Source organism: Triturus cristatus, chromosome 4_1 (genome assembly GCF_964204655.1).
Source record: "Triturus cristatus chromosome 4_1, aTriCri1.1, whole genome shotgun sequence".
NCBI classification, from domain to species: domain Eukaryota; kingdom Metazoa; phylum Chordata; class Amphibia; order Caudata; family Salamandridae; genus Triturus; species Triturus cristatus.
The window spans coordinates 72,876,828-72,897,739 of record NC_140585.1 but is presented as its reverse complement, the minus strand read 5'-3'; the positions used below and the strand labels follow the sequence as shown (position 1 = coordinate 72,897,739).

At 46.8% G+C, this 20,912-nt stretch overlaps 1 protein-coding gene across 2 annotated transcripts in view; it reads right to left on the bottom strand.

Annotated features, from left to right (window-relative positions):
• Nucleotides 1-20,912, bottom strand: part of LOC146839558 (MLX-interacting protein-like) — a 219,272-nt gene that overhangs the window by 100,858 nt on the left and 97,502 nt on the right. For both annotated transcript variants that reach the window (XM_085651624.1, XM_085651625.1), the window contains exons 9-10: nt 9,331-9,386; nt 3,575-4,088 (exon numbers count right to left, since the gene is read on the bottom strand). In XM_085651624.1, coding sequence (XP_085507750.1) covers nt 3,575-4,088; nt 9,331-9,386 — 570 coding nt within the window. The remainder of the gene's footprint in view (nt 1-3,574; nt 4,089-9,330; nt 9,387-20,912) is intronic.

Here is a 20,912-nt window from a genome sequence, read left to right as displayed (position 1 = left end):
AGTGCTTGAATCTAGGCTTAGTCAAAGGGCTCGGGAGGAAGGCCCCCGGCATTTCAGAGCCTATCACCTAGTGTCAGCAGATATGCTTTCCGAGGCTCTCTGCCAATATCCGTGTCTAATGACAGGGGTTCTGGAAACCGACCTCATCCTGGTCCAGAACTGGATGCAGGCAAGATTCGAGGAGCTGGCCCCTTTGAAGCCGGCTAGAACAGCACCTCATCTCAATTCTGCTCCTTGGTTCTCGTCCACTCTACGTACAATGCGACAAGACTGCAAAAAGTTGGAAAGGCGGTGGCGGCGCAAGTACGATCTTGTGGAGCGAATGAAATACCGAGACGCGATAAAATCTTATTATAAGCAGATTGCCGCAGCCAAAAAGAATTATCTGGAGCAGAGAATTGATAAGGCCGATAATACGAGCCGGGAACTCTTTAGGATTGTGAAGGAGTTTGTCGATCCGGTAGTAGGGACCCCGGCCCATTCTCATTCGGAAGAATGGATTAAACAACTCGCCGACTTCTTTGTGACTAAAATCTCAAAGATTCAGGCCACTTTTCCAACGGTGGATTTCCAAACGGCTGATGTTGTGTTAGGGGACAAGTTGACCTATTTAGCTCCCTCTCAGGCTGAATCTGGGCCCTCATTATCTGTTTTTCCCCAGTTGTCCTGTGAGACATCGCTTGAGCTGCTATCCAGGCTGCAATCTGGTTCGCCTATGGATGTTTGTCCGGCGAAATGCTTGGGTAAGGTGGCCTCGGCGGTGAACAGTTTGCTGAATCCCCTGCTTAATCTCTCATTGAGTTCAGGGGTGGTCCCATGCCAATGGAAACACGCACTTATTCTGCCGCTGATTAAGAAGCCTCTGCTCGACCCCCTGCAATGCGCTAACTATAGACCAATCTCCCTCCTCCCTGCTCTGGCGAAGGTGTTGGAGAAACATGTTCAGCATACTCTGACCACCTTTATTGAGAACAACAAACTGCTGCATGATTCCCAGTCCGGCTTTCGTGCGAATTACAGCACGGAGACGGCTCTGGTTGAGGTTACCGACGCCATCAGGGAGACGCTTGACCATGGGGGAAAGGCTATGTTAGTTATGTTGGACCTATCGGCGGCATTCGACACCGTCCCACACGCAGGTCTTCTCTCAAGACTTAGGGAGATTGGTCTGCGAGGGACGGTGTTGGATTGGTTTCAATCCTTTCTTGCCGACCGCCGACAGGTGATCTGGGCTCCGCCGTTCTCGGCCGAAATGCTTTCGCTGGAGGTGGGGGTGCCTCAGGGTTCTATCCTGAGCCCCACCATTTTCAACATATACATGGCCCCTCTTGCGGAGGTAGCGGAGGCGTTTGGGGCCCGGGTCATCTCATACGCTGATGACACCCAGCTCTTGTTCACTTGCAGGAAGGGAGAGGCCTTTAGCGGCGGCAGAATCAAGGACTGTCTGAGTGCAGTCTTTGCGTGGTTTCAGCGGCACAGCCTGAAATGCAACTCAGACAAATCTGAGCTGCTCTTTTTCGGCTGTGCCCCTGATCCGGGCTGGAAGACATGGTGGCCCCAGGACATGTCCCCCCCAGAGAAGCCATCTTCTCAGGTAAAAAATCTGGGAGTGGTGTTTGACGATGATCTATCCTTTCGTCCACACATCCTGGGATTAGCAGGGAAATGTTTCGGCATCCTCAAGATGCTTAGGAAATTTCTTCCTCTACTTTCACTGCAGTATCGTAGGAAGGTAGTCCAGGCGCTTGTGGGCTCCCGCCTGGACTATGCGAATGCTCTTTTTGCAGGCCTACCTAAGTATCTGTTATCCAGACTGCAGATTGTTCAGAATTCGGCGGCCAGAGCTATCTATGGGCTGCCCAGGAGAGCTAGTGCCTCTGCGCTTTTGGCTAGGCTGCACTGGCTCCCAATTCTGGGGAGAATTAGATTTAAGCTCCTCACTCTGGCATTTAAAGCCCTACATGCGATTGGCCCTAACTATCTGAGGAAGCGTATTGTCTTCTATGTGCCGCGGAGGCTGCTGAGGTCGGCGGACCGGGCTAAAGTAGAGGTGCCTGTGGTCAAACGAGTTCGGATGGGAGGTCGTTCCTTCCAATACGTGACAGCCTGCTTGTGGAACGAGCTCCCACTCTCCCTTCGGAAAGCGAACTACCTCCTGGCTTTCAGGAAGGAGTTGAAAACTCTGCTTTTTACTAAGTAACCTAGTGTGACTGTAGTAGGTTTTTTGCCTTTGGTTCTTGTTTCTCTGGGCCACTTTGCCAAAGCGCCGGGACACCCTTCTGGGGTAGCCGTGCGCTCAAAAAGTGCGGCTTAACATAACACAACAACAGATGTAACACCTGATGCAACATTAGTGTGGGACAAGTGCTTACTCTTCGCCATGTAAAGGTCGAATAAGAACAAATACAGCCAAACCAGTGTAGTTTGAATTGACTTCCTATTACCTTATATATTCATATGGAAACGTATGGTATGAACACCTTGATGCAAATAATCTGTGAAATTCCTAAACTTATGTCATAAATTCTAATTTCTGATAAGGTTTAGTATACAATGATTACCATTTCTCAGGAGAGGTCCTTCACCCAGATTATCACAGAAAATCCTGCTAGAGGTGGTCTAACCTACTGCAAGCACACTTGGCAGATGGTAAATCTTGCCTGAAGCCAATAAAGCCGAGTTTGAGAGGAAGACCGCTACCACAGAATGTGTTTGCCCTTTGCAGGGAACACGGTCTTCACACCTCCGCTGATAAATACAGCCTTTGCTATCAACAAGGTGTGCAATGTGTCTCTTCTTCCTAAGAAACTCTAGACTGCTAGTAGCTCTGCCTTCCATGCTCTCTTAGTGTAGCGCACAGAAGTATAGATGTTAGGCTCTAGATGACATTTTAACCATGTTAGAAATTTTTCATTTTATTCTTGCTGTTTATACCGAGCATTCTTGCTGTTTTTATAGTAAACTGTGTAGTTGTTGTAGTCGTACGAGAAACAGGTTAACCCTGTAGTAATAAATACTTAGTAGTTAAAAGTGTTCTTTTTTCTTAATGCAGTGGGTGTGTGATACAGTGAATAACGAACTTGGATTGTAACGGTTACCATGGTGCCACCAATCCCTTCATAGGGATTTCAATAACACACTGAGTAGTTTTCTGTGGGGCTGCAATAACCTGTCTTTCTCATTCATCATTGGTGAACTGAACCAAGTTCACCTGTGGGAACGCATACCTTGTAGAACTACACCAGAGTCGTAGATTATACAACACATAGGTCTGGACAGAACTAGTCTTGTGACCTTCAAAGACTGAAGTCTTGTCTGAGATGGAGCCAGATTGTCTTAGATGAAACCTTATTCAAGCCCTCGAACATTGCAGTCCTATGTTTGAACAAAGCTAGTCATGTTCTAAAGCAGATGAAACTATTGTACATGTTTGAAGAGTACTCTTCTTTATCTATACCAAGGAAAAGGAGACCTAAACATTATACTATTTCACCTGAGACAAAGACTTCACAACATATGCACAGCACAGCAAGCACATCACCAATGTCATTATTGCCCAATAAAGAATACTGACCTGTGATCAGCAACTGGGCCATGATGGTGTTTGCTGGGGCTGTGCCTCTGGGTGCAATCTTCTGGAACATTTTCCGACGGCTGCTTCCTCCTCTTACAGGGGGGCCAGAGGTGGGCACAACAAAGGTCCCATCAGTGTGTTGGCTTTCATCTTGAACTGTGGGAGGGTCTTTGGGTAACCCTGCTTCAGGCACTGAAGAGGAAGTGACCAAAGAGAAAAATGGAGCAGGGCGATACAAAATGCATGGCTGATATTGAAAAACTGCAGTTGATGGTTCTGCTGCTGGCGACAGAGCTGGTGGACTAGCAGGTACCACAGGCGAAGTGAAGTAAGGGAGAAGTGTCTCATGTCCATTCAAAGGGGTAGGAGTGTCAAGCTTCTGTGAAAAGGTATCCTGAGGTGGCAAGGTGCAGGAGGGCGGGGGGCAATCATCCTTCATTTGACCCCCCAATGGGCCCAACTCAAGGCTTGTGAAGTCGGGTCCTATGACAGGGCTCTCAGGAAGAATTGACGGCTGCAGAAGAAAGAGAATGATCATTAAGTCTAAATGGTCTTCTGAGGGCTGAAGGAAGGACAGATAGGCAGATGGATGACAGATGTTACTTTTAGAGCTGCCACGTTTAAATCCAGACACAGGTACGTGACATTTACGGAGAATCCTGGAGAATGCACTGATCCACTCAAGTGTATCTTTAGAGCATAGACTGTATTTATTATGGCATTTTAACCAAAGTGCTGAACATACTAAAGTGAAAAAAGTAGAAAGGGTTAAGAAAACAGACACTATATAAATAAACGTAGTGCTTCAATCAAGGCGGTTTGGATAGCTCAAGGTGGTGAAATGTCAGCATTGCTTTTAAATATTAAAATAGGGTTGGGGATGAATCGCAACGTGAAGCTGAAGTATGACACTATGGTCAGGACACCTGCACAGACTCATGTTTCCTAATGTATACATGTGTTGGGCTGTGGACAATGGGTTGGGTGGGCGGGGGATGCACTGGAAGGTTAATGCGCACATGTTTATGTTTCATTATCGTTATCTTATCATATTGTTTGTATTAATTCTGGTGTTTTTTTTTTTAATGGGAATAAAGCTACACCATTTATTTGGTGATCTACTGCATCTATTCTGTGTCCTCTGGGCCATTTTCAGGCAAAACATTCAATTAAATTAGTTGTGAAAAAATAATAGGGTTGGGGCCCTCCTGAGAACTGGGCTTCATTTCACAAATCAAGTGGTAAAACAACAAATGAGTGAAAGTATCAGGGGGCACACAGAGAAAAAGCAGAGAGTATGGGGAGTACATAATGAAACCAAAGAAGCCACCACACTAACACAAGATAAAGGCAGTAAAACCAAAACTGAAGAAACAAAGATATTAAGCAAAGTTAGATATCGTAAGAGATGTGTGCATGATATGGGAGAGAGAATAAAAGATGAACACAGGAATTTGGGATATTCTAAAGAGGGTCTGTAATGTGTAGGGAGATCAATTTATAGTGAGCAAAAAGAGGAGTTTGAAGCACAGGTTAAAAAAAAAAATTTAGTAAAGAGTTGTGAAACTGTATGTGAACGTGACAGACGGAGACTTGAGCAATTTGATGGTGAAAGTTATGTGAAGAATGAAACACAAATGCACAATGATGTGCTGATATCGATACAAATAGTTGAGATGTTGGAAAGAAGATGGCAGGAGGGTAAGAAGCACAAGATAAATCAGGGGCCAAGAGTGGTTCTTTTTGGGGATTCGGTCTGAGAAAGTGAGAGGACATTCAGGCCTCAGCACCACAGGGGCTGGCTAAAAATTGAATTTGGAGTTCATTAGAGAAAGAAGAAAACATAAAGAACATTTGTCAGTCGTCTACGGGTAAGCGCAAGGCAAACTTAGACGAAGGAATGCAACATAAAGAGCACATAAAGAAAAAGCCCAGAGGAACACCAAAGTGAACAGGTTCAAGCACAGAAAAAGAAACTCGCCACAAGGTACAGGCTGAGGAATAACAAATAAACCTGTCACAAACAGAGCCACTGATACCCAATGTTGGAAGATAATTTAGAAGAGTTGAGTGATCCACCAGGTCAAAAGCTCAGCAAAGATGTAATAATATGAGAACAGAGACATGTATTAAAGGAGGTTCAGTAGATTTCTGTAGATGGAAAAATTATTTTGCAAGTGAAAACAAAAGGATGAAGATTAGAATGATCGGTAGGGCCAATTGTGGGTTTCTGGAGAAAGAAAGAACACTAGTCAAATTATAAGAGGCAAGAAAAACAATGGCCTGACTGAATCAAAGCAATGAAGTGAGAAGATGAGGAAAACAGAGTGCGCCACAAAGTGGGATACAAGCTCAGTCAAGGTTGAAAAAGATACAAGACTGAATGAAGAGTCAAAACATAACACAGAGTAAGGTAAAGCATCGGATGGGGAAGAAGCGGAGAGAGAAAAATGAGAAGATGCATATGTAGGTACAGGAGTAGTAGGGAAAGAAGCTTTCATATTACATATTTGTGAGGTGTAGTAAGTGGCAATTTGGTCAACACTAAAGATGGAGGAAAGAGACAGGCCAGGTGAGATAGAAGGAATGAGAGTGCTTAAAGATAAGAACATCCAGCATGGATTATTAGAATTATTTGAGATAGAAAACACGATTCCTTGACTCAGTTGAGAGGCACAGACATTATGATGAGCGAGAAAACAAGATGGTTAAGAGAGTTGTAGTTGCACCACAGACTTTCCAAATGTCAAGGGAAGAATGGTTCCTACAGATTCATTTGTGAAATATGCATTTAAGGAGGATGCCAGAACTATCCAATATCTCCCCATAGGGCGTACAATAAACAGATTCATTCTGAAATATAACTTTATGGAGGATGCCAGAACTACCTAAAATTTCTCTGTAGAGCGTGTGAAAATTGGTATCACTCCATCTGTTTGGATGCATGTACAAGTGAACTGAGCATTAGTTTTACTCGAGACAGAGTCATTATGTAGCTGGGAATCTCATTTTGAACAGTGCCCAGTACATACCTTAAGATTGCTCACTTGTAATATCCAGCAATGGAACTAGACAAAACAGGGCATATCCGCTCATGCAGATATGTCCTCATATGTGCTATAAAGCACCCTGCCTTAGGGCTCCAGGGCCTGCTGTAAGGGTAACTCACATATAGCCCATGCAGTGACTTTGGCATAACATTCAGGAGTGTGCCATGTTGCGTTTTCAAATACGGTTTGCACCATGTCGCGCAGCTCGCAATGGCAGTCTGTGCGGAATTTGTGGGCGGGTCCCTTAGGGTGGCATAAGATATGCTGCAGCCCTTAGGTACCCTCTTTTGTACTCATGTCCTAGGTACCTGGGTACCATTTACTAGGTACTTACAGGGGTGCTAAAGTCCTTAGTCAATTGTAGAACAATTGGACAACACCTTGTTTTAGGGAAGGAGCACTGGCACAGAGGTCTGGTGAGCAGACCTCAGTGCACCGTCAGAGTCGAACATCAGCATCTAGCAGCTAAAAAGAGGGCAAAAAGTGGGGGATAACTGCAACAAAAGCCCACTTTCCTACACCGTACTATATAATTTTGGTTTGCGTAACGATTTTGTGTTTCTGAAAGGCTACTGTATGTGAACATATTGCGCACCCTACAGAGGCAGACATTGAGGCTGTCTTCCCCCATTGCGGAACAGATAATTCAGAAATGCATCCGCTAAAGGGCATACTCAACATCTTTGCAAACATTAAAAGGACAGAGAATTAAGCAGGCTCAAGCAGTACGTTTAACAAAACTGACAATGTCAAACTCAACTGACTTAAAAGTAGGGCATTTTACATTGGGGGGTGGGGTAATTATGGTGCTGCCCACTATACAATGGATATCACCACTAAGACTTTCGGGTCCAGAGAGTTGCACATGAGCAGATCATCCTTACGTCAACAGATCAGCATCTAGGCGTCAGGAAACTATCTCTTGGCTGAAAGGAACACAGAAGACCTCATGGGGGTAAAAGGGCTTGGGGGTAGGATATCACTATTTGGGCCTGAGAACTCTGTGATAAGCAGATGGTACAGACACTTGCTCAAGACCTTAAGGAAAGAAGACTGGTCTGCAAGTGCAGGACAGGATGGTGGTGGGTGATCCAGAAAGACATGAGCCTACCTGGAAATTACCTATAGATCTAAATGTGAAGGGAAAGAGCCAAAGCAACAGATAGTCATGTTGATTAGAAATCTGAACGATTAAAAAAAATAAACAAATAGGTAGACAGGTGATTTCTTTTGGATAAATGAACAGAAAGGCAGTGCAGGCTCCCAAAGAATCAAAGCATGAATGCAATAGTAATGGAAGGGCTCCACAGCCGGAGAGAGCCAGCCGATACCCGTGTACTGATCCACATGCCTGACAGCTCTAAAGGTGAAAAACCTTGTACCAATGCTAGTTTATGGACTAGAGGGGACAGATTCCCGGTCACATGTATGATCTAAGAAAGCTGAAGTTCAGGATGTAAAAAAACACACCCAAAAAGGTAATATTTGCAATCTCCAGTCCTACAGATGTGTGAAGAGAAATGGGTGAAGGCATCCAAAGTATTAAAGCATAAGCACAATAACAATAAAAAGGTAAACCTATTCTAGATAAATGTCCCAACTGCTTGCTCTGCTCGTGCACATTCTTTATTCCTGGTCCTCAAATGGAGATCTGAACAGGATTTAGTCAACATGTGGCAGCTACACGTCAGGCTTCCGCAAGGCTGAAAGGTATCACACCAATACTTTGCCTCACCCCAATGCTTGAGTAAAGTCCTACCCGCTCACCTTAGCGATTGAAGATGCATCTTTCAGATCCCAGATTTCACTCTAACCTGTGCGCCCAGTTATCTTTCAGAATAAATATATTCAATGCTGAAGTTAACCAGGGACAGCAGTAAGAATTATTAAACAGTTGCTAAGCACAGACTCAAAGCAGATTTAGGGTACTGACCATATACCTTCCCGTTACAGCCTTTTTTCTAAGAATTCTGCACTAGACACAGGAATACTGGGTCCATCACATAAAAGATCAGACAGACTGTTGGAAAGGGGGTGGCACTGGGATGCAGGTCTTGTCACCTGAAGGACTGAATGGACTGTGGAGATTACCAGAGGGGTCTAGGGCCTGTCACCTCTAGAACTCTATGGACCCGTGGCAGATAGTACTGGATACAGAGCCAGCATCTCTAGGACAGGAAGGAGTGGTGAAGGTGGCAGTGGCATACAGGGTCTGTCAACATCTAGGACCCCAGGACCAAATGAACTAAGAGGACAGGCACTGAGATAAAGGACCCAAGACTAGATGAACTAGGGAAGGTGACACAGTATATATGTTCCGTTACAAGTATATCTGGATAGTTAGGGGTGAAGGTGGAGTATGGGGGATGGTTGCAATGGGATAAAGTGTTTGTCAGCTCTAGACCTGAACGTACTAAAAGAGAGTTGTAACTGTGGTAAAGGCACTGTTGCTGTTAGGAGTATAAGAAACAGAGAGGCTAGCACAATCATGGAGTTTCTGTCATCTCTAAAACATGGTGAAGGGGGTAGATGGGGGGTTAGCAATGGGATCCAAAGCCTGTCACCTCCAGAATTTGGTTGGTTAATGGGATCTTCAAAGATGACCAGTCACCTTTATGACTGGAAAGATTCACAAACTAACTCAGGTCAAAGAATGGTTTGAGGTGATGTTAGGAGCTGTCTGGGGGTTCGAAGAGCAGTACTCACCTGAGGTACAGATGGGCCTGTGCCTGGAAGTGACCAGGTGGAGGTAGAAAAGAAATCTATAAAAGAAAGACAAGACATCAGCTATAACACCTACAATGTCACCCAGTAACTTCTCTGAATTCCCAGGGCGGCACAAAACACTATGGATATCTTGGCGTATGGGTGAAGTGGAGTAACCATTTTTTTTTTTAATGCTACATGCCATGTTGACCCATGCCCTATCAAACGAAAATAAAGAGTTAAGTGGCGTAAAGTACAGTGGTGCAGAGTAGATTGACGCAGAGTGCATTGTTTTTGTGGAGTAGAGTCCATTGGCAGAGAGTGCAGTGAGCAGAGTGGTGGAGCGAAGATTGCAGTGGCCTAGAGTGCAATTGCACAGAGTGGAATAGAGTGGCGTCGAGTAGATTGTTTCATAGAAGAGTGAAGTGGCGTAGAGTGAAGGGGAGCAGAATAGATTAAAGTGGCGTAGATTGGAGTGATGCAGAGTAGAGTGGCGTAGAATGCATTGGTGCAGAGTGCAGTAGAGTGGTGTAGACGTAAGTAGTGCAGAGTAGAGTGCAGTGACACAGAGTGCAGTGGCATATTGTTGAGTGGCATAGAGTTCAGTGGTGCAGAGTGCAGTCTTGCAGAGTACAGCATTAGTGTAGTGGCGTAGAGTGCATTGGGGTAGAGTGGTGCAGTTGTGCATAGTAGATTGAAGCGACGTACAGTAGACTGGGGAAGAGTGTAGTAGTGTAGAGTGCATGGATTACAGTTGAATGGCATACAGTGGTGCAGAGTAGAGTGCAGTGGCAGAGTGGTACAGAGTTCAGTGGCAGAGAGGGCAGTGTTGCACAGTAGAGCTTTATAGAGTGCAATGGTGTATAGTGTATTAGTGTAGAGTGCAACGGAACAATGGTGTAGAGTGCAGTTGCGTAGAGTGCAGTTGCGTATATATGCAGTGACGTACAGTAGAATGCTTCAGAGTAGAGTGAAATGGCGTAGAGTGCAGTGACATTGAATGCAGCAGTGTGCACGGGCGCAGAGTAAATTAGATTGGCTTTGAGTGGATTGGCGTAGAGTGCATTGGCAAAGAAGGCACTGATGCATAGTAGAGTAGTGTGGGTAGAGTGCATAGAGTAGAGTTGTGTAGAATGAGAGACATCGAGTGAAGTGATGTGAGGTGATGCAGAGTAAAGTGCAGTGACGCAGTGAGGAGGGGTGCAGAGTAGTGTGGAGTGAGGTAGTATGCATGTTGTGGTAGCGAACTGCCATTACAGACAACTAATCTTCAACTGAAATGACCATTCTATTTGCACAGACATACAGCTTTACTGATGAAAGTATACAGTGCATAAACGATAATGTGTGGAAATGTCATTGTAAGAAAGTGGCTCTGTATATACTGTTCCCAAATAGGTTCAGTGTGCACAGAGTCCACAGTCCCCAGAAGTTTGGCAGAGGCTAACATTAGATATAACCTTACTCTCTAAAGTGGTAGCTTGGTCGAGCAGTAAGGCAGTATCAGAGGACAGTGTAAAGCATTTGTTGTACACACTCAGTCAGCACATGGTCTCACACACTCAAGAACTAAACTCTAGGCCAATGGTTTTGTATAAAAATATATAGTTTTATTTTAGAACCAACAATAGATTTCAAAATATACTTTCTCAGAATGAGATGCTTTAAATAAATACTTTCAATAGGCAATAGACTTTTGAAGGCAATAGATACTGTTGTTGCAATAGGCAACACAATTTCAAACACAAATCTACATTGAGCTCAATGGGAATTTCTAGTTAAATGCAATTGATTACTTTTTTGATTACTTTTCTTACCACAGGACTGGATCCTAGATTCAGTTCTGGGACATCTCCTGTAAACAGTTGAGTAGAAACGTTTTGGTTACAGTTGTGATTTGTAAGGAATATTATTGTATTTTAAAAGTTGACACTTGGGAACTTTTTCACATAAAATCACCAATGTTATCCTAAGGTAGGGAATTCACTTAGCAGGTAAGTGGGGATATTATTACTTTTTCTAACTCAGTGTTGGATCCTGGATCCAGCACTGGGGCATCTCCTGTAAACAGTTGAAAGAATGTGTTTTTGTTATACAGGCGACTTTTAACGAATATTTGTAAGTTTGCAAAATCGACACTTAGAAGAATTTCTGGCAAAAACCAGGGAATGTTATCCTATGGAGGAAAATCAAGTTAGCGGTAAGTACGGTTGTAATTACTTTGCAGGGTCAGTGCTGGGCACCAAGATCCAGCACTGGGATCTCTCCTGATAACAGGTGAGTAAATTCGTTTTCGTAATTCGGCTGATTTTAGATGAATATTTTAAAGTTTCAAAACTCAACACAGAAGAATTTCCAAGTGAAACCAGTCAGTTACCCTATGGAAGAAAAGTGAGTTATTGGCTTTTGGGTAAGTACTCGATTGGAAGAGTTATGGTTCTGGGCATAGACTCAGGGGTCTCCCAGGGTAAGGTAGGTACAGTTGTTACAGGGGCAGCCGGGTGCGGAGAGAGTTCGGCCCAATGTTATCCTATGGGAGGCAGGGGGCCCTTGGTTGGGGGCTGCTGGCTAGCAGGCCATGCGGCTCTGGGAGCTGGGCTCCTGGTCACTTGCTCAGGGCAAATGGGGAAGTAGATTAGGACAGAGGCGGCACTCCCAGGGGCACTCGGGAGGCTGGGTGCAGGGTGCTTTTGAGCCGTCAGGCGCTCAATGGATTTCAATGGAGTAGCTCAAGAACGAACCAAGGCTGCAAGCTCGGGGGACGAAGATTCTTCAGGTGCGACCACCACTTCGAGAGGTAAGTTAGGTAGTTGGCGGATAGGTAGGCACCCAGGAGTTGGGCACAGGGGGCCGCAGGGCGCCGGGTGCAGGGGTGCCTTTTGGCGTCGGGAAATTTTACCCCCTGCTGGTCGCGGTTGGAGAGGTCCCTGGTTCTGAGGCTGCAGGCATCGTCAGGAGCATCGAGGTGGGTCCTTGGGTGCTGGATTCGGGGACGTTCTTGTTTTCTTTGTTCACTCCAGCACAGGCCAGGCTTGGCGGGTGCAGAGTGTGTAGGAGTCGCGGTTCCAGGCTGATGCCAGGGGCTTGTTACTTGCTTTGAGCAGTACCACTGCTCGTGGGAGTCATAGTTAGTTAGAGTCACAAGGCAGTCAGGTCCTCCGGGGTTTTTGAGGTTGCTGACCACTGGAAATGCCGGGGTTTAGCAGGAGCAGGTTCGAGGGTCGACAGGCCGGTAGGGCAGGGGCCAAATCAGTTGGTGTCTTCCTCTTGTTAGAAGCTGCACGGCAGGTCTTCTTGTTTCTTGTTCTTCTTTCTTGTTTCGAAATATGGATCTGAGGAAGGAAGGTTCAGGGTGCACCTAAATACTAAATTTAGGGGCGTTACAGGTAGGTAAAGGGCAGGGACCAATGGGTCCCTTCCTTGGGGCGTGTACACCCCCTATCCTCCCACTGTCCTGTGGGAGGGGGGGCAGGAGCCTAGTCCTGATTGGGCAGGGCTCCCAATCTTCAAGATGGCGAGAGCCCGGAGATATGCTTCACCTCGCCTCCCCCACCTGTGGGGTGGGGTTGGCAGAGGCTGGCACACCCCCTTTCCTTCCTTGGGGTTTCCGGCCAGTCTTTCCACCAGAGTGGGGGTCAGAACTGGTAGGGACTAGTTGCTGAGTACAGCAAGTGGCCTGGAGAAGCTCACAAAGGCGGAATGCCTTTGAAGCTTCCCCTGCCAATCCTGGGGGAGGAGACCTAGCACCTCGCCCAGGATGTGCATTGTTTCAGGCCCAGGAGAGCGGATGGCTCTCTACCCAGGGGTCCAGCAACATGTCTGCTGTGTGGCAGCCTAGGCAGCTCCTCAGACAAGACGTGGATTGTAGGTTAGGTTCAAGGGGCATCACTAAGATGCCCTCTGTCATGCATTGTGCATTAAATCCCACACTGGCATCAGTGCAGGTTTAATGTGCTGAGCAGTTTGATACCAAACTTCTCAGTCTTCAGTGTTGCCATCATGGTGCTGTGGAGTTCGTGTTGACGATCTCCGAGCACCATATACTCTTAATGGCAGCACTACACTTACAGTGCCCAGGAATGGACTTGGGTACTGTAGGGGCACAGGGCTAATGCACCTGTATCCACACCACTGGCATAGGGCACCCAGCTAGAGGGATGACTGAGGTATGCCAGGGCAGTGTGTGTTGTGGGCATGGCACACAGGGATGTGTGCCATGTTGACTCTGTTTTGTTCTGTACCCAGACACTCCTGCAAGGGCAGTGTGTGTGTGTCAGGGTACAGGACCTCTAAGGGTGGCACAATAAGTGCTGCAGCCCTTAGGGGCTTTTTCTGGTCACAATGCCCTGGGTACCTAGTGTACCATTTACCAGGGGCTGACATGTGGCCAGAGATGCCAATTGGGTTTAGGCTTTAACACAGTTTTAGGGAAGGAACATAGGCCCTGGGTACCAGATTGGCAGGAGTCCAGGGCACACTCAGTCAAAGTACATCAGCAATTCAGCAAAAAAATGGGGGCATACCATGCGAGAAAGATGGCACTTTCTCACAGTCATCACCAAGTGTATTGATTTGTTTTGATTGTATTAAAATATTTGTTTCCACCACCTTCAGAATTACTCAAATATGTGCTTCATTTTTACTTTTCACATTCTGAAATATCTGCACAATTTATTTACAGACATTTAAATTTTGCTTTGTGCTAGAGAAAAAAAAATAACATTGTATAGCACACCCCGAGTAGCCAGCATGATTGTCACATAAATCCTCTCATTCTGAAGTCAGGGAAAGAAAAGTAAACATCGAGCTCCCTGGAAGACAGAGCTTGCCATTTGGCCTCCATCTTTATGTGCAGCACATGTGACAAGTTAAGAACAGGATTTAAAGGCCTGTTTACAAAAATTCAGTGCTGGTGGAAGACTATAGTAAACAGGGTTTGGGCAAGGGAAGGGATGAACTCAAGCTAGACAGCCTCATGCAAATAAAGCCAGCAAGTAGAAAGCAAGTAAATGTGAGCTGAAACCACAAAGCTCATGGTAAGCAATGGGCGCAAAGCCTTTCATTTTTGAATATCCCCAAGATGTCATTAGCAAACCAGACAGCTGCGATGTGTAGTAGGCTTCGACCTAAAAAGGGGCTCAACAATGCATGCCCCTCGACCTCAAAGCCAAGCTCTAGAGTCTCAATCCATGTAAACAGGGAGACCTTTAGTGGATGTACATGTTTGTCATATTCACAGGGGTGAAAAACGAAGTTCTAATAGAAACTTTCCAGTGACTTGCCTTGACATCAACAGAGGGCAGAGAAGCACTGTAGTGAAATGGGTTCCACCCATTCAGTTCACCGAGATTTTTCACTTTTGATCACCCGGGTTTAGGGGCTTCACTGTGGTTGAGTTTCACCACTTGAGTCTCTCTCATGGCAATTACATAGCTATTCAAATCCACATGTTTACCTCCAGTTTCTGCCTTTTATCATAAGGCTGTTGTGACGCAGCAAGGGTAAGGACACTAGACTGGTTACACATGACCATGTGTGCACAGGTAGCCTGGCGCAGAAGAGACTCTGCAAGGATAAGCTGATCTGATACAGACATTATGTATCAGTGGGCGCTCATGGATAAGTCAATAGGGTTTACTGTATTATCTGCAGTGTCACTGTACTATACACAATAGGGAAATCTGCCTTATATTTGCAACTTTGCTCCACCTAGGCCTTCAGCCCAGTGAAGTTTAATACTGGGGTTGAACATGCACACAGAGTTTGAATATGCAGGTCCTAAGAACAAACATTCTAATGGGAAATCCAGAAATGTCATATTTCTCTGGCTCAGCTCAGAATCAGTTTCCAGGCCTCTTGTCACCCTGCTGGGTTAAATTAATTACTCTACCCCCAGCAGAGGGAACAAAGGTCTACCACACAAAAGGAGTACTTGTCAGAGCTTCATTTAGCTCCTGAGGAGGAAGAGATGGGGAAGAAAATTTGCATCTAATATTAGCTGTCACACAGTACCAGGGTTCAAATAGCCCATGCCCACTAAACAATGGAGGAAGCCCTGTTATTTGGAGCCAATATAGAATGTGCTTCCCTGTGCAGTTTTGGTGGGAAAGTCTATGGCAGCGAGGTCAACAAGGGTTGGGTTGAGGCACTCAAAAGGAGCTGTGCACATAGAGCTCTTGGACATCTTTGCCCCAGCAGAAGGAGACGAATACGAGGAGCTAGGCAAAGGATAAACGCTGGCGCAGGGATGAAACCAAGATCGTCAAAATCGGCCAAACGTGGCCCAGGATATGCACAAGAAACAAATTTGGCGTTTGACCTCAGCTCGAGCGGCACAGAGTATGGGGCACTGATGCAACTTCAAATAAACCCCCAGGTGGGCCAGTGCCCAGGGGTCGGTGCAAACTTCATAAATCTTTAATGTACAGGGAAGGGGCATACATGTGGCCTCTCCCTAGCATTCTACTATACCTGCGGACCCCATTACCACACCTGAACCCAAAGGAAGGGTCTCATGACCCCATCACTGGGACTCAAAGACAAGGATGCCATTGCAGTCCACATTAGGGCTCAGGACCCCTTCCCCTGGCTCTGATGGAAGGAGAAAGAGAGGCGGTGCGGCCTCACCTGCAGTGCCAGTGTGCTCACCCCAGCTCCCTGTCCATGTGAATAGAGGAAGTTGCGCAGCTGCCACGATTGACACATACATAAGGATGCTGCCTCCTGATGGCCGGCAGGGAGCCAGCTGAGGCAGTCGAAAGTGGACTCCCCGTGCTACCCCCAACCTAATGAGCACCCATAGTCCAGTGGGCACGGACGCCTGTGACCTTAAAGGAAAACACAAAGGAAAGGAAAAGAAGAATAGGATGCACAGCAGAAGGCTGCAGTGCAAAGCAGAAGCAGCTGAACCCGCCTAAAGTATTCATCAGTTCATGAAGGGAGCCCCTCGTAATGCCCTGTGGGATTAGGAATCGCTGATGATTTTGTGTGCTCCAAAACTGGCAGAGCCACCATCAATGTCGTTTTTAAATTAAGTGAGTGCTGCAGGGTGTGCAGCACAGCCCCCACCCTCTTCCCGCAGTGTATTTGCAAAGTTACTAGGGCCATGAAATTCATGACCCCAGCCTGTTTAGCCTTCATTTTTAAGCGCTTTGGGCTGGAGCCTTTGCTCTACATCTTGTGAGAGCAGGGACCTCTAGTGGGGGGGTCCGATGGCTGCACTTTATGTGGCTTAAAGTGGTACAAGAGAAATGCAGACACATTTTATTTTGATTTTAAACGCTTTATAGATCATACGGTGGTGATATTGATTTTTTATACACACTGCAATGCATGTATTGACATAATGATGACATTTATTTATTTAAAAAGTTTTATAGAGCGCGAACAAGACCCAAAGGGGTATCAGAGCGCTGTACAGAGTTGTCGTCAGCTATTATACAAAACAAAGAAGGTAAGTGAAATTACAACCTGTGAGAAAACATTCAAGAATAAAGAGTAGGGTGTATCAGAGGGGTCAGAGCGCTACGAGTAAAACATCATACAATAGAAAGAACCACGATGTGCATCAAGGAATATTAACAACAACAACAAAAAAAGGGGAAAGAGCCCAAAAATCTATAGTTTTAAAGGTGTTTATTGATTCCAGCGATAAAATCATAAAATTGTAACATCAACAGATAATAGAGAAGCACTGTAGCAAAATGGGTTCTGCCCATTCAATCCACTGAGATTTTTCACCTTTTGATCACCCGGTTTTTGGACCTTTACTCTGGGTGAATCTCACCACTTGAGTGTCTCTCACAGTAATTACATGGCTATTGAAATGCACGTTTACTGGCAGTTTCTGCCTTTTACCATAAGGCTGTTGTGACACAGCTAAGGTAAGGAGCAAAAGACTGGTTAAATATGATCATGTGTGCACAGGTGGCCTGGTGCTGAAGAGACTCTGCAAGGATAAGCTGATCTGGTGCAGACATTGGATCAGTGGGCACTCATGGATAGGTCAGTAGGGTTAACTGTATACTGAAAAATGTCCTAGCTATCGTAGCAGAAAGTTTCAATTCTATTAAGGACTCGGAGGCGAGGATTATGCTTCTTTCTTCACTTTATTGAATAGCTGCCATTTGAAGTTAGAGTAAAACAACTACCATTCCCATGAAACATTGGGAAAACAACAGTTGCAACAATAGAGAGTCCAAGGATAGAGTGTCCATTCGTCTGCACCAATCACAAGGTTCCAGGGGGCTGATAGTCCTACCACTATCCATTCCCCCTCTTTTGTCGCTCGAGGCCAACCAGCAAAGACGCTTCACGAATCTTGTTTGTTGGAGTCGCCTGTGGAAGCAAAGGCAGAAGGTAAGCAACAGCGATGGCTAATGTTTAGCCCTGTAGGGGGAAATATCACAAATGCATTCTCAGAAAAACGTGACAGTTAATGTAAACAGAGACCAGCTAAATACCCCAATACGAGGGAGGGAAGGCTACAACAGAGCTTGTACCCTGGGTGGGATAATCCTCACCTCCGAATCCTTAATAGAATTGAAACTTTCCGTTACGATAGCTAGGACATTTTTCATTCTATGTCAGGACCGGAGGCGAGGATTATGCTCGTTTAAAGCTTGCTCACAACCAAGTGAGCCATGTCAATAACCGGTTTAAAGTAAAACCGTTTAAACGTGGAGTCGGAAGACCAGTCTGCTGCATTCAGAATGTCTTCCAGACGAGCTCCCACGGTAAATGCTTTAGAGGCCATTGCCCTCTGGTAGAGTGAGCCCTGAATACACAAAGGTTGCTGCTTCCTGCATCACCCATCTGACCCAACGGGCGATAGTGGGGGCGGATACAGCTTTTGTGGGGCTTCTTGAGTGCAATGTGCAATTGAAGTTCTCCTGGAGGAAGGAACTCTTCCGACATTTCCTCATATGCTTTGAGACAAGAGACAACACAATTTCGGAGAGTCCGGAAAAGCGGGATAAGAGATAGATTTCGTCCCACATTTAGTGCGTCTCCGAATCGTGGAGAGAAAATCCTACCCGAGACGTCCACGGACCTGACATCTGAGACCCGTCTACAAGAGATGAGGCAAAGAAGCATGGCTAAGTTTGCCGAGAGCTCCTTCCTAGAGAGGAACCTATTCGGCTGCCAAGACAGAAACAAGTTCAAGACTTGATTAACATCCCAGAGTTGAGAATAACGAGGTTCTGGAGGTAACGAGAGTCGAATGCCCCTGAGGAGGCGGCAGACTAAGGGGTTTTCACCCACCGGAGAGCCGTCCACCATGGTATGACCAGCCAAAATGGCAGAACGGAATGTATTGATGGTTCTATAAGCCAAGCCCTCCTACGCCAGGGCGGCCCAAAAATTCAGAAGGGAGGTCACATCTGCTGCCACGGGATTGAGACTCCGTAGCACACACCAACGATACCACCTTCTCCAGTTGGAGCGGTAGCGCTTGACGGTACTGTCGGCCCAGGCCTTGGACATGAATCTCTCAGTCGCTCCGGGAAGGCCTGGGACCACTCCTCGTCCCCTGTAATCCGCCACACCGTCAGGGCTAGGGATCCTTGCTCGAGTAGTGGGTGGGGATCCTTGTTCGGATTGAGAAGGAGAGTTGGAAAGCGGGAGAGAGGTATTGGAGAATCCCAAGAAAGTTCCAGAAGAACCGGAAACCAGACTTGCGATCTCCAAATTGGCAAGACAAGCACCATGTCCACTCTCTGGCGTGGAACCTGAGCCAAGACCCATGTGATCATGGCGAACGGGGGAAAGGCGTACCCTGCTTCCTCCTGCCAATTCTGCAGGAACGCATCAGTCTTCTCTGCAAGAGGATCCAGTCTCCAACTGAAGAACCTGGGGAGCTGGTGGTCCAGGCGAGAAGCAAAGAGGTCCACCGAAAAGGGACCCCAGATGCTCTGGAGATCCCCGAACACCCCGGGTATAGCTTCTGGAGACTCCCGTCGTGAAGATGGCATGATTGAAAGTCTGCCACTTGGTTGTCGTGTCCGGGAAGATACTGCGCTGTGACGGAGACCCGGTGGTCCAGGCAATACTCCCATAAGTCCGCCGCCAGGTTGGAGAGAACTCTCGATCGTGTGCCCTCAAGATAGTTGATATAGCGGACCGCCGAAATGTTGTCCATCTTGAGCAGGACGCAGGACCAGATGGAATCCTTGGTCCAGCAATGGATCGCGAATGAGCTCGCTAAGAGCTCCAGACAGTTAATGTGCAATCATTGTTCTTGTGGTGACCACACGCCTCCTGTGGTGAATTCGCCACACCTCGCGCCCCACCCGGATCTGCTGGCGTCTGACTCTATAACAATATCTGGAGCGGAACCGATATTGCTCGCCCATTCCAGGCTTCCATGTTGACGAGCCACCACTGGAGTTCCTCCTGGGCATCCACCGAGAGGCTCACTTTTTGTGAGTAGGAAAGGCCTCTGCGGAGGTGCGTGGCCTTGAGGCGTTGGAGGGCCCTGTAATTGAGCGGACCGAAAATATAGCCTAGATCAAGGCCAAAAGGAGAACCACTATCCGGGCTAGCTGCCTGAGGGAGACCTGAGTCTGAGATAAAAGTCTCCGAATCTCGTGCCGAATCTTCGTCATTTTGCGATATGGTAGGCTGAGAGTAGACTCCACAGAGTCGATCGAGAAACCGAGAAAAACGACCTCCTGGGTTGGAACCAGAGAAGATTTGGCCTCGTTGATCACAAAGCCGAGGCTCTGAAGGAGATCGACCACGGTCTGCAGTTGGCGAGAGAGAGTCGTGGGACACTGGGCCATCAGGAGGATGTCGTCCAGGTACACAATGAGCCTCATTCCTGACACCGCAGGCGTTCTATCACTGGCCGGAGTACCTTGGTAAAGCACCAAGGGGTGGAGGAAAGGCCGAAGGGGAGAGTGGTGAACTCATACGTCCTGCTCCGCCAGTGAAACTGCAGGAACCGTCAGTGCGGCGGGAAGATTGGGATGCGAGAAAGGTGTCCTTGAGATCGAGGCGCGCCGGGCCGGAGAATATCGCGAAGGAGGTGGATCCCCTCCATCTTGAAGTGGCGGTAAACCAATCACTCGTTGAATTTGTGTAGGTTGATGACGGGTCGTTGACCCCCCCCCCCTCTGTCTTGTCCATCAGGAAGAGGTTCCTGATAAAACCTCTGGGATGGGGGATAGTTTCTGTGATCGCCCCTTTGTCCAGAAGAGACTGGACCTCCTGATCCACTAAAGCGGCGTCTGGTGACGAAAAATAGAGCGGGAGTGGGGTAACAGATTGTCCGGGTTCCCCATGAAACTCTATGTGGAATCCCTGGGCGGTTTGCAAAACCCAAGCGTCCCCCATGATGGAAGTACAGGTTTGGAAAAAAATGCGCCAGATGGCCCCCCACTTTTAGAAGGGAAGAAGGGAGAACACTCACCGGAAGAGTTGGAGGCGCCACCGCCTCAATCGCCTCTGTTTTTGCCACGTTGTCCTCTTGTTGGGTAAAAATTACCAAATCTGGTTTGGTCCTGGTACTGACCATGGTTGGAGCCTTGTCCCCTGTTCTGGTACGGGCGGCTGGACGAGTGGCCCCTTCCTCGTCCGGC